Source organism: Festucalex cinctus, chromosome 21, assembly GCF_051991245.1.
Source record: "Festucalex cinctus isolate MCC-2025b chromosome 21, RoL_Fcin_1.0, whole genome shotgun sequence".
NCBI lineage: Eukaryota > Metazoa > Chordata > Actinopteri > Syngnathiformes > Syngnathidae > Festucalex > Festucalex cinctus.
In genome coordinates, this window is record NC_135431.1 from 9,021,181 (window position 1) to 9,034,705 (window position 13,525).

Sequence of the window (13,525 nt, forward strand, 5' to 3'; positions counted from 1 at the left end):
GGATGGGGAAGAAATGGCGGCGGAATCAATGAGGCCTGACGGAGTGGAGTGGAATACACATCAAGCAGGAAAGGGACAGAAAAAGGCCTAACAAACACATTTTGCCATTTTTATACTGTACATTACAGCAGCAGAAGAACATCTTTGTATTGTACTTGAATGTGAACAACACTCAGATATTGCCTAAATGTTTTCTTCAACGAGTGCAATTACTGAGGATGACTACACTGTATGAAGACACATTTCACATAGACAATTTCATCATACCCTCCTACAGCTGCTCCCAATGGAAACATCTGTTCTATGGAAGGAAGCACAGTGCAGGATCATGGCGAGAATGTTTTTAATATTCACAACCACTAGATGGCAGCATTATCTCATTCATTCTCAACTAGCACTTTTAGAGATATTGGCTCCAACAATTTTCACTGCAACAGAACGAGAGACAGCACAACTGCAGTGAAATAACAACCCTTTCAATCCGTGTATTGTTCCTTCCACTTAAGAGTTGAATTTAAAAAAAAAAAAAAAAAAAAAAAAAATCAGCTTCAGATCGGTAAAGAGCATGCCTTACAAAAAAAAAAAAAAAAAAAAGATAAAGTCGGAAGCCAAAAAAAAAACATTTTCAGGACATCTCTAATTATGTGCTTGTTTTCATGAAGTTTCTCCAATAAGTGAATGAAAGTACTCTGGTGGCTATCCTTGAGAGAGGCTATATCAAAATAGGCTATATCAAAATAGCTAGCAATATGTATGTCAACGTAGATGCGCAGTTGTGTAAGCAACACTTTGCACTTCTCTTTTTTTTTTTTAAGGGTGAAACGATCCTAGCGAAAAATTCACAATCTAAAATTAGAAATGTAAAATTCTAGAATACAGCGGAAGGAAGCCCGAAAAGCGAATCATGATATGGCAAGAGACAACTGTACACTACAATAAGTTCATTTTAGCTCAGTTTGTTTAGTATTCGTGCAAGCGATTGAGACAATCGCACACTGGCTAGAACTGTCACTTCACAATCCGAATGATTCAGTGTTTCCACTGACAGTCTAAAAGGCATTGACTCTACTCTGTCGCCCGTTTCCTCTGTCAAGTTAAGCACGGAGGTGCAACTTCTGCTGAGGTCCATAAGTTGTATTACTTTGGCGCATTGTGGCTGCCTCGCTTGAATATTGCTCTAGTCACTTATGTGCTTTTCCTGCGTCCTTGAATTGTCAATAGATGTGAAGCTGTCAATAGACAAGTGACGGATTTGCCTACTAGCAACTGTGTGGCTAACATAAAGCCCTGAGTTGTGCTGTCTGAGTTCAAACAGACTTGCATAAGGCCAAGTGAGATTTTGTTTGGTGTCAATGGAGCGTCCTGTTAGACTTCATCCGCTGTGTGTTTATCCTCTCTCCTTTTTATGCGGTTATTTAGCCATTTGCGAGTGTCGTTGGGTTTCTGATTCTGATTCTGCGTGCACATGTCTTGGAATTTCTGTTGCTCCTGCACCATCGCCGTCTGGAAAGGATGCAGACAGACAGCAAGGAGAGGAGTTTTGAGATGAGCAAAAAAGACCGATTAGTTTTGTCGGACTCAAAACGATGGCTGCTAATAATATCCATCAGATGACGGTGAGGTGACCTGCTGGTCCTCGTAGTGTGTGAGAATGCCTTGCATTCGTTCTCTCCTGCTGGTGGCTTTCCGTTCGCGCTCCTCCACCAGAAGGTCCCGCTCCAACTGGTAGGCCTGGATCCTTTCTAAGCGCTCCTTCCGCTGGCTCTCCTCCATCTCGGGGTCCAGCAGGATTGGGGTGTCATTTTTTCTTCTGCGTCAAAAACACATGGACCTTGTTAACAAGTCGGCTAGTTGGATGGACTCATTTTGCAGTCTCAAACATTTTTTTATATCTATAATTTTAATACTCGCTATCATTATAAAGCGTGTGCTTGCGTGTAATGTACTTCTTGTTTTCCCAAACAGGGTGGTGCTACTTTTTTTTTTTTTTTTTTTTTTTTTTTAAATGGAGAGATTCCACATTGTTAGCTTATTGGATTTGACTCCATACATAACAGTGTTAGTACATTCAGCTCACATCATTTAAGAGTGGAGGAAATAGCTTGATTTTCATCATTTTGAAGCCTCATTTTACAAAGTTAGGTTTAAAATGAATCAAATTTGGCAGGGATTGTAACAACTATTCTCTGCGGTGTGTCAAAATTTACAAGACAATTAATTTCACTTTCACAATAGTATCAAAATCCAGATTCAAACCATGCAAAATGTGCTCATTTGCTCTGCATTTTTAGACATAGAAAAACTAATTATTCCATCCATTTTCAATAGAGTTTACCCTCTAAAGTCTTCATTTAACCTCACATGCACATTTTTGGAATGCTGGAATACGCTAGAGTACCTGATGAAAACCATGCAGGCACCAGACAAACAGTCAAACTCCACACAAGAAGGCCAAAGCCGAGATTCTAACCATTTGCCTCGTTTAACGTATTTCATAGAGATATTGTAGTGGCCAGTGGCCAGCACACCCTTTTATTTACCTCATCTTTGGTGATAGCATTTTGGACAATGTGGTCCCTTATCACAAAGTGCTGCAGATAGTTTGTATTTTCCACTTCTATACTAAACCTTACAATGTTCTTACAGTTGCCGGATAGGGCAGCAATGTGTATCCTGTGTGAATAGAAATGTGGCAGGCAGATGCAGAAATGTGCAGGGGAAATTGTGTGCTCACAATCCAGGCTTTATCGCACACGCCTGGCCATAAATCCGAAATGACATCGGTGTGAGTATTTCTGCTTTAAGGCTTCATTGTAATGTCACTGTAAAATGGCACAAAAGTGTGTTGTCTGTGTCTGTCTGTGTGTGATAAGAAGAAGAGAACAAGAGGAAGGCAGAGCCAGAAATGGAGGCAGTTAGCAAAAGTTTTTAGTTGGAGGAAGAGAAAAGTACAAGTGGCCATCTGAGGTGCAAACATAGATGGAGAGGGGAAAAAAAACAAAAGTGTTTGCCTATTTCTGGAGTCAATGATGAGGGGAAGCCAGTAGCTACTGAAGTAAGAGTTAATGAGCATTGGCCAGTACAACCTATTTCAGCAGAGTGTGTATGTGTGTTTGCGTGGTTTTTCCTTTTACACTACTTTGCAGGCCACATTGTCCGCAGCCATTAACAGCTGCACACACACACACGAAGAGGGCGAGTGACAGGAGAGGGCACATCTCACTGGCGCGATGAGCTCAGCGGGGGGTCCAGAAATAGCTTTTTGATTAAGAGACCCAAATACCGGCTCATTTGTCACGGCCGGGGGATGGCCTGTGCGAGGGAAAGCGAGGTGGCAAAAAGGCAGCGCTGATGACATGAGAGACAAAAAGCACATGCCCTCTGGGATGGAGACACTTCCTTTGTAACTGTCGCTGACTTGACACTTTGGAAACTGACGAGCACAAAGCGCAGCGATATCCGACAGTATAGTAAAGATAAACAACTTCGTACAAGCTTATTGAATTATTTTCAATGCCGATATTTATCAAAATGTTGAATATCGGCACTGATCAATCATGTTATGGGGGGGGGAATTGCTTGTATACAAATATTTTTCTCCTTCCTCAGTATTCCGCCTTTTCCTGCATGACGTGTGCACACTCACTGCTGACAACGAGGCGCTCTACAGGACTGTCAGAAAATTTGAATATTGTGATAAAGCCCATTATTTTCTGTAATGCAATTAAATAAGCAAAAATGCCATACATTCTGGATTCATTACAAATCAACTGAAATATTGCAAGCCTTTTGTTTTAATATTGCTGATTATGGCTTTTTTTTTTTAACTTGGTCTGAGGAAATATTCTAAATATTTTGAGATAGGATATTTGAATTTTCTTAAGCTCTAAGCCAAAATCAGCAATATTAAAATAATAAAAGGCTTGCAATATTTCAGTTGATTTGTAATGAATAATTTTGCTTCTTTAATTGCATTACAGAAAATAATGGACTTTATCACAATATTCTAATTTTCTGAGACAGTCCTGTAAACTGGCTCCACTAGCAACATAATCCGAAAGGAAGACGCATTTTTGGAGTGTAGGCATAGCGAGATAGAATTGAATACTACAGTAGTTCTCAATCTTTGCACATGCAATTATTTTCTAAAATGGATAATTACGTTAAGCAAATCTGAATTCATTTGATAGGGTTTTTAATGTTAAATCTCTTTCAATCCCAACAAAATGAAGGTCTCAGTCATGTTCCGTCAGACCTTGCAGCTAAAGCTAATTTCCAGGCATCAAGGAGAGACACGTTTAGCACAGAGACCCACCTGATGAACGGTGTGTAGTCCAAGGGTGGAACAACGATGCTTAACATTTGTTCAATTGGTATACTGGGCGCGTTGGGAGGAATAGGGCTGCATCCGTCATCTTGTAGAGAACCAACATCAAATTGAAGGCAACATGAAGTGGTTCAAGTAATGCATGTTTTTGTTCGACCTACCCGAGTCGGTGGCGGCTGGCTCCGGGACTGGAATGTCACCATCTTTGTTGGGGTAAAATTGACTGAGCCAGTTGAGACGTAGCTGCCACGCCTTTAAAAAGGCAAGATCATAACAACCGCCCAAAACAAGAGAGTAACATAAGCTCAACGACAAAAGTATTGAACTAGAGAGCCATAGCATACCCGTATATTTCTGAAATTCCCCATTTTAACTCCAAAGGATGGATTGGGACAATATCTGTCTTATTTGAAGGTATCAGATACTCATGAAGGCAGCCGATGCCAGCCACTAATATTTGACTCGGTCTGGAAAAAAAATAAGTGGCTTTCAAAAGCCGTCGTTCCAGATATGTTCCACCCTGCAACCCTAATATTCTACTGTTCTGTTGCAATTTTCCAAAATGTCTGCAAAAACAAAAACTGAGACGGGGTGAATTAAGGCAAAGTGTCCCAATACTTTTGTCTAGCTCCCAGACATGCAGCCACTCTGTTACCTTGGCAGCGCGGCCCGGTTCAGCCGCCTCCCAGGCTCTTTTAATAGCTTTGATTTGCTCAACTCGCTCAACATCCTTTTTCACTACGATGCTCTCAGCTTGGATCGTATCGACGGCCACACGCAGCGTGTAGTTGGCCTTAGTCAGGTCAAGGCCCTGCACAAAAAAAACAAAAACAAAAAAAACACCAGCATAAACACATATCTGAAGGTCACTGCACTGCAAACGCATGATGAGTCTGCCTCTTTCAATGAGCAAATCAGCCTGGATTTGGATTTTTTTTCTTTATGCAGAGCTTGCTGAATATAATATGTCATTGTTCAGTTAATTTATTCGCAGATCATGACATCGGCGGCTTACAACAACACAGTACTGCTAATGAAAGAAAACATATTCAAATGGAAATGCACTGCGGAAAGCTGGCGTGCTGGAAAAAAAAATCTGCCTTTCAAATTTGATTGCATTTAGGATTAGATGTTGAGCAAACAAGAAGCACATCTTAACATTCTGGGTTTATCATGAGGGATATGTTCCAGTACCACCCCCCTCACAACAGGTGTAAATTCGCAATATGGAACAATTTTTCTTTATACAGTTCGACCCCAATTGATCCCCAGTACCCCACGTCAGAAGTCAGGAGCTTTACGCACTGAGCTATGCAGACACCTCTGATTCATAACTAGTCAGGGTTTCAGGCTTGTATGGAGAAACATGATTTTTATCAGTCACTAAAAAAATTTCTTCGACTTTCAAGTCTCAGAAGGTCCCTGAACAGGATTTGATCCCAAGCCCCCCAAGTCTGACTTGGGAGCTCTACCCACTGAGTGCAAAAACGTGATTCATAACCTGTCAGGGTGTCAAAGTGCGTTTGTCTTCCACGCATGGTCATGATTTTTTACATTTGTCACAAAATTGAGTTGAAAAATGCAGCTGTCAGAATGTGTGACTTTGGGTTTTAAAGGAGACAGGGTTTCTAAATAAGATTTCAAATGAGGGTTTGCCTTCCAGGCTCCATCACATTTTATTTATTTATTTATTTATTTTTCCACAGTTGTCACAAAAGTGGGTTGAAAAATTCAGCTGTCAGAATGTGTGACTGGGTTTGAAGGGTTTCAAAATAAGGTTTCAAAGGAGGGTTGGGCTTCCATTCACGTTCACCATTTTATTTTATTTTTTTACAGTTGTCATAAAAATGGATAGAAAATGCATCTGTCAGAATGTGTGATTTGGGGTTTTAAAGGAGTCAGGATTTCAAAATGGGGTTTCAAAGGAGGGTTTGTCTTCCACGCATGTCACAATTTTTTTTTACAGCCGTCACAAAATTGAGTTGAAAAAATCAGCCGTAACAATGTGTGACTTTGGGTGTTATGTAATTATTAGTTAAAACATTTCCTGTACAATACATTTGTAAGATGGTGACAGAAATTTCGTTAATAATTGTAAATTAGAACTTGGAAGTCAACCACTGTCATCTTGTTGTGAATGTGCCACTGTGGATAGCTATGCATCATTCATTTCCTTTCAAGTACGGTAAATATTGTTTCAATAATACGCTTTTGTTAAAGTGCATGTTAAATGATGTAAGCTTATCATATCATGGCTGCTGTGACATTACCAATTCTTCCGAGGAGCTGGCGGTCCCCTTGTCTTCTTCACCTTTTCGGTTGACTTTGGCCGTGTCAGTGCTATGTTCATCGCTGCCCGACGTGGCAGAGACGGATTCCATCAATTCCTCAGGAAAGAACACTGCATTTTGAAAAGACGGAGGTTCAGGATGAGGTTTTAGCCTGATTTGCACATAGCCATAAATGCAAGTGTGAATTGTTGTTTTGTCGATATGTGCCAAAAAGTCAGTCCAGTCAGTAGCTGGCAAGCACTTGCCAATAGCTCACAGGCAAGTCTAGTAAGGACACGAGCTACGAAAAAAAAAAAAAAAAAAATGAATGGATGGACAAATTAATTCAGTGTGTTTCAATTAGAACAACATGGAAGTTAATCAGAATGTTGGAACAAAACGTATTCAACTTTGGAGTGTCAAAATGTAAGATATTTTCTCTTAAAAATGATCCCTTATTTGGGTGCGTTAAGGATGTTGGACAGACAAGTACTGTTAACTTGCCCATTTGTGCAGACCAGAGTAATACTGAAAGTTTCAATGTGAGCAGCAGCATGTGTTGTGTATGCACTCGTGTGCTAGGTGGCACTGTTGCACTTCCCAACTAAACTGGCCACAAACATAAAAAAAAGGCTCCTTTCCCCACAACAATCCATCATTTAGCCTGGCCACCAACTTAGTCTCATTGAAGCCATTTGGAAATTCAGCACAATGCCATTTTGTGATAATAAAAGCCGTATACGATAAAGGCTGATATACTGTACAGGTGCACAGGCCCGTTAATGAAAACAAAGCGGTGTTGTTTATGTGCTGAGCACCAAGGGCTTAAGCAGTATATACTGAGGGATTGCAGGCAGCTGCGCATTAAACATGCACGCTCCACTATTTGGCTTGTTAAATAGCTTGTGAAAAGGCGTTTCCAAGCGCGGTGTGGCACAAGCTATCCATGTAGCATATAGGGAGCATGATCAAGGGCACAGCCTCGCCGTTGAGACGAGGCTTAACTGGGCGAAATTAATTCACTTTCCTGCTGAGATATTTCCCAGGGCACCGGGAAAGGGTGGGGGTAAGAAGAGCAAACTTCATTTGACTTCCCATTGACCCACTTCCTGAAGCCTGTTGGAGAACCATAGGAGGCTTGTGTGGTCGCTGGACTACAAGATTCACGTACAGTATATACACATACACAGTTGCTACACATAAGGAAATGAGCAGAGAAAAAGATCAGCAAAGCAGCAGATTATTACTAGTGTCACGTATACCTTATGCAAATTGTGAAGGATGCAAGCACCTCTTGTGCATCGATGTTCACCTGGCCTGCTCAAATTAATTTGCCACTCGAGAATTTTTCAGGTTTTGTTACTTCAATTAAGTCAACCAATGCAGGGGTGATTTAAGGTAGAGATGCAGACTTTGGGGGGGAGCGGGCAGGATTCTTACTTCAGGAAAGATTAAAGCATACGTTTGGAGCTGGTTAAATGAATTAATTGTATTGCTCATATCGTACTGAATGGGCAGCATGGGATGTTCAGTTCATCCGTGGCTCTTATGCACTGCAGAAAAGGGATGTGGATGGACGGACTGATATCGTATTCACGAGCCAAATTAAATTTTTTTTATTCAATGGTTATTATTTCACGTGATGTTACCATGACAAAAGTAGGCAACAAGACAAAAACAAAAAAAAAACATTTTTTAGTTCATCAGTTTTCTATATGATGCACATAAATAAATATTAGCAATGGGCGACCACTGATACGGAGTATCGGTATGGATATGTCTTGCTTTAAAATTGTTTTTTTTTTGTAAATCTTAACGTATCAAAAGGAATAGTCGTATCAGTACTTGGTATTGGTATCGGTGACTAAAGAGCCATGTACTCGTACTGGCATCAGTCTGAAAAAGTAGTATCAAACATCACAAATATGAAAACTAATAGATGAAAAAATGTCATGTTGTGGTGCATGTGTAAACAGTATTTTCACGTGTGATGAGGGATATGGAACGGGCTTAGTGTACTTGAGGTACCTTGGGTTTCTTTGAAATTGAGCAGATGGGCGAAAGCCAACTGGGACTCGTCCAAATCCCAGCTGTGATACAACACCTCTGCCCTCAGCAAATATCTGTGATCCTACCATACATACAAAAAAAAGATGGGCACAGTGTAAAATAGAAGAAAAAAAAACATGGTAGATCTCACAAAGAGGATATTTTGTGTTAAATTGTTGAAACCACAGTAAGGAAATGGTACTTAAATGAGCATCAACTGTAAATAAACTTTCTTTTTATGCCAATACAAGCATCCAAATGCCTCCTGGGGCTCTCTACGGAGCGTAACATCGCCTTAATCACAGACGTCTGCTCTAATTGATCAGTGGTCTGAAGGACTAATCAATATGCGTTTACTCCAGCCTGCTGATGCTTTACTGGACTCGACATGATCCGTCTCATTACCGTCCAGACTGCCGCTCATTCTTCATTAGTGCCTCTGCGTGATTGGTTGGTGGTGTTTAATTAAAAAAAAAAAAAAAAAAAAAAAAAAAAGAATCCTCTCCTGCGTATGATAGTTAATCGACAAGTGAAGCGATTACTGTTCCTTGGCGAGTGCTGCTAAGTCAGACAAGAGCAACAAAAGTGTCCCTCTGCTTTCTGCTGCTCTCCTCTTGTATGAGAATGTGAGTGGGTGGGTGGGTAAGTTCATGTGTGTGTGCCTGTAAGTAAGGTGCTATGAGTATCTGGCAGTGAAAAATGGATATGAATACAAGCAGGAGGAGGAGGAGGAAAGTGTCGGAGCAACCACCGAATCCACGCAGTCGGTGTTACCGGCGGCTTGGTGGGCGGCGGCAAGTGGACAGCTTCGCAGTCTGATTTCCCCGACGAACTGCTCTCCTCGTCTTCGTCCGTGCTGTCGTCGAATAACGCCTTGATCTCATCCTCCAGGGCTGAGGGCGTGTGCTGGTTCTCCTCTACTGCGCCACTGGGAGCTGTAACGAGGAGAGCAAAGGCCTGAGTCGGAGGAAAATAAAAAGACAAACGGCGCGTCCTGTTATCGCAGCAGGAAGTGGAAGGCAAATTAAAGGAGTTGCAAAAGTTTGTCTAGGGAGTGAAGGGGAAAAAAAATCCATCTAAGTTCAGTTCAGTCTAAGGACAATATAGCGGAACCTCCAAAATCGAAATAAGTCCAACCCAGGATGCTGTTTGAGTTACAAGTTTAATAATGTAATAAACAAAATAAACACACTTGGGGTCCCAAATAGTCTCAAAAAAACAACAACAACTTCAAACCTAATGGCTCCTCCTCCTTCTCCTCCTCCTCCTCCTCTTCTTCTTCTTCTTCCTCCTTCTCTTCATTGGGCAGGAAGTTGGCGGCGGGAATGACGACGTGGCCTTGGCCGATGGCGCTGGCCACTACAGTCTCCTGTTCCAGGATTGATAGACGTATCTTGACATAACGGCTGGATGCCTGAAACTGAACAGTGCCGAGGAGAGGCACGGTCACCTTCACGGTATAGCTGCAGGAAAAAAAAGATTTAAAAAAAAAAAGAAAAGAAAAAAAACACAATTGCCATTTATGTATAATAAGTAACACATTGGTCACACCTCGTTTCCGTTGCAGTCGTCTAGTAAAGAGGATAGCAGTCAAATTTATAACTATGCATGGCTTGCAAAGAGGAATATTGTTGGAGTTTTTTGGTCTTACCCACATATAATATTGTTACTGTTAGGAATGTAATAATCCTGGAATTCCTGCACGGCAAACGTGCTGAGCGGAAGCTCGTGGGACAATTTCGGGAGAGGCTCTCGGGTGGCAATCAAGCGCAACGTCCACTTGGCGTTAGCGGGTGGCGATTCGGGCGTGAGAACCTCGGCGACAAACGTGTAACCGAGCTGCAGTAGGAGAAAACAGAAAAGATTTGTAAATGTTATTAGTGATTTAAGGAAAAGGAGTTTATTTTAGCGTTCAGTTCCTATGACTGCGACATCATCACCCAAATTTGAAAGTCAGAATGAGTTGTATGAATCTACGTTAGTGCAACAGTTGAGGTAAAATTAATACACCTGAAAATTTGGTTTACTGAGTGCATGGCAAATGCATAATACAAATTAATAAAATGTTAAGGATATTTGGCTGAACCAAAAATGTACTATAAACTTTAAACCCCTCCAACGACAGGTATTTTCAGAAAACAACCCCTTGACTGACAACCATTTTAGAGCATTTTCACTTATTTTTCAAAATCCACAGAATATTGCATTCATCACTTATTTAGACATCAAATTTAGATACCAAATCAAAGACTAGGCTTTCCTCTTTCATTAAGGGGAAAAAAAAAAAAAAAGTTTGATTCTACCTTTTTCAATTTTTTTTTTTATTATTATTTTTTTTTTATCAGCAGTAGAACATAGTGCTGAAATGCGTGCAAAAATTGATGTTTGTTCAGCCATTAACATTACATCTCCAAATAGTGCAAACCATTTTCAACACTTTAGATTCCTCAATAATTTGTAAAAACAATAATAATAATAATAATTTTAATAATAATAATAATAATACCAACGTGTGGATTGACAAGGTAAGTTTGAGATATACAGTTGGTAGTAATGAGCAAACCTCATTGGGTTGATAAACCAGGGGCGGGACTCTTGTGATGAGCTTGCTCAGCTCTTCTCCCGTGTCGTTATTGATGACGTGCAGCCGAGAGTAAGGGACAGGACTGTAGACCTTTGGCAACAGCAGTGTCTCCTTAGTGAAAAAGAACACCTCTCTTCACACACATACACAATGGAGAAAATAAGCAATTACATTTAAAAGACATCATGTTGACTCAGAGTTGGATAAAGAACAGTCAAGATGACAATCGTGTCCAACCTAAAGATCAAGATCCAGGAGTTGGCTTTGTCCGGGAGGTTGACGGAATAGTCTGTGAAGACGACTTTGGTCCATTCATCCAGCTGACATGGGTAGATTGTGGTTTCCCTGTCATTGAGCTCAAACATGTACCTGTGCAGCAGGGAAACACATTTTCTGCAAGTGCTTGTCATTATGCTCACCTAGTGGAGCTCGAGCCTATCCCGACTGACTTTGGATGAGAGGTGCGGTACACCATGGACTGAAATGGACTTTATAAAAAGCTGTCCTGGCAATTCAATCCCTTTTACACTTGGTATATGAGGCACAACATGGACTGAAATGGACTTTATAAAAAGCTGTCCTGGCAATTCAATCCCTTTTACACTTGGTATATGAGGCACAACATATTTAAATTCCGCATTATACCTTCAACATTTAAAGTTAAGGCTGGGTTTACACAGTAATAATTACAGTAAAATTATTAACATTGATATATCGCCATTGAAGTGTACACCTCCAAATTTCCAAATATGGTCAATTTCATATTTTTTCGCAAATTTATACTACTGGTCAGTCCACATTTGGGTGCGTTATTGGCACAAATTATTGACCAATCTGTGTTGAAAATTGCTTCCTCCCTATGACGATGCAATGTGAATAGTACGTATAGCATTATTTCCTTAAAATGGCATGAAATTAATAGACAATTTTCTATTTTCTAATTTCAAATTCCTGATCTTAAAACGGCCACAGGACACCTTAAAATAAGGCTGGTATCGGCACCGATACTGCCCATCTCTACTTAAAAGTGAAGGTTTGGAGATGCGACAATTCCGTTCGACTCCAGCAATGTAATTGTAAAACTATAATATTATTGAGACAGCAAGGTAGACTAGAAAGTGGCAAGTCTGCATTACAATCTTCATTGACAAGGTGTAAAAGTGATTGGAAATGTATGTATGGGGCGTCCCGCCTCAGCTGAGTCAGCTGAGAAAGGCTGCAGCCTAACCTACCACCCGAATGAATGAATTATTATTGGCTGTCTAGTTGATGGGAAACAGCATGACTCCGAAAAACATTACTGTTCTTAGTCCCTATGGGGGCAAAATGCCCTGCAATATGAACAAATCAACAAAATGGATTATGTTCCAACTTGGAGATTCCACTATAATCGTAAAAGTTGAAGCGCACAATGTCCACATCCACCATACGAGGATGAAGCAGGCCCTTAACGCTCATGCACAAACATACTTCCCCAGGCGGTGGGTCATACGGCAGACGCTGCGAGCTCGTTGGAACGACGTAAGGATAAACAGCAGATGGTACCGCTGGGAAAAAAGATGGAACACAATGTGGAAAATGCTCCCCGCCTGGCCGCCACAACCAGGAGAGGGAGCCAATTCCGGGCGTGTGGCAGAGCAGAGAAGCTCAAAAGGATGAAAGGATATCAAATATATAGCACATATTGGACAGAGCAGGGCTGCACCATTCTAATAGTCTCACTGCTGGTTTGATGGCATAAAGTCTGTGACTAAGATGTAAAAGGCTGGGAAGGGAAAAAAAAAAAAAGAAAAAAAAAAGTGTAAGCTTCATTTACCGTAGCAGGGAGGCTGCATGTTTGTCAAAGTCACATTCCACCTTTGACCACATGTCCGAAAGCACTGCAGACGTACGGCTGCTCTCCTTGGTGCCTGCATGACACGAGTAGCGCATCAACACAGGCAAAGTACGATTAAAGATGAAAGACAATGCACATTGCCAATACATGAAACATTTATTGGGGGTGACCTACTTTCAAGCGGAAAGCCTATTTTGCCTCGCCCAGTGAGGGGAATAGCGGCATATTCCTACTGTATCTCCATGTAACACAGTTGGAATTGTGTCTATGAGTGTTGCACATGCACAGGTGTCATATTGTTTTGCTGCACTAATGAGCACGCGGTCTGCCTTTTTCAAATGGCCTCCTCTCTGAAAGTGATACATTGGGGCCAAAGCAGGCCACTGAGAGATGAAGACCTACTATATTTATCACCTGAGGGAGGCAAGAGAGGGACGGAAAGAGCGAGTGCAGTGAAA

At 41.1% G+C, this 13,525-nt stretch overlaps 1 protein-coding gene across 2 annotated transcripts in view; it reads right to left on the minus strand.

The window, feature by feature from the left end:
• Positions 1-795: 795 nt before the first annotated feature.
• The window catches only part of adgb (androglobin), a 36,986-nt gene continuing 24,256 nt past the window's right edge, over positions 796-13,525 (minus strand). For both annotated transcript variants that reach the window (XM_077511378.1, XM_077511379.1), the window contains 13 exons: positions 13,047-13,140; positions 11,468-11,599; positions 11,210-11,363; positions 10,298-10,485; positions 9,883-10,109; positions 9,421-9,581; positions 8,626-8,728; positions 6,598-6,728; positions 4,983-5,138; positions 4,489-4,579; positions 4,316-4,415; positions 1,627-1,810; positions 796-1,503 (listed from right to left, as the gene is read on the minus strand). In XM_077511378.1, coding sequence (XP_077367504.1) covers positions 1,366-1,503; positions 1,627-1,810; positions 4,316-4,415; positions 4,489-4,579; positions 4,983-5,138; positions 6,598-6,728; positions 8,626-8,728; positions 9,421-9,581; positions 9,883-10,109; positions 10,298-10,485; positions 11,210-11,363; positions 11,468-11,599; positions 13,047-13,140 — 1,859 coding nt within the window. In that variant the 3' untranslated portion in view covers positions 796-1,365. The remainder of the gene's footprint in view (positions 1,504-1,626; positions 1,811-4,315; positions 4,416-4,488; positions 4,580-4,982; positions 5,139-6,597; positions 6,729-8,625; positions 8,729-9,420; positions 9,582-9,882; positions 10,110-10,297; positions 10,486-11,209; positions 11,364-11,467; positions 11,600-13,046; positions 13,141-13,525) is intronic.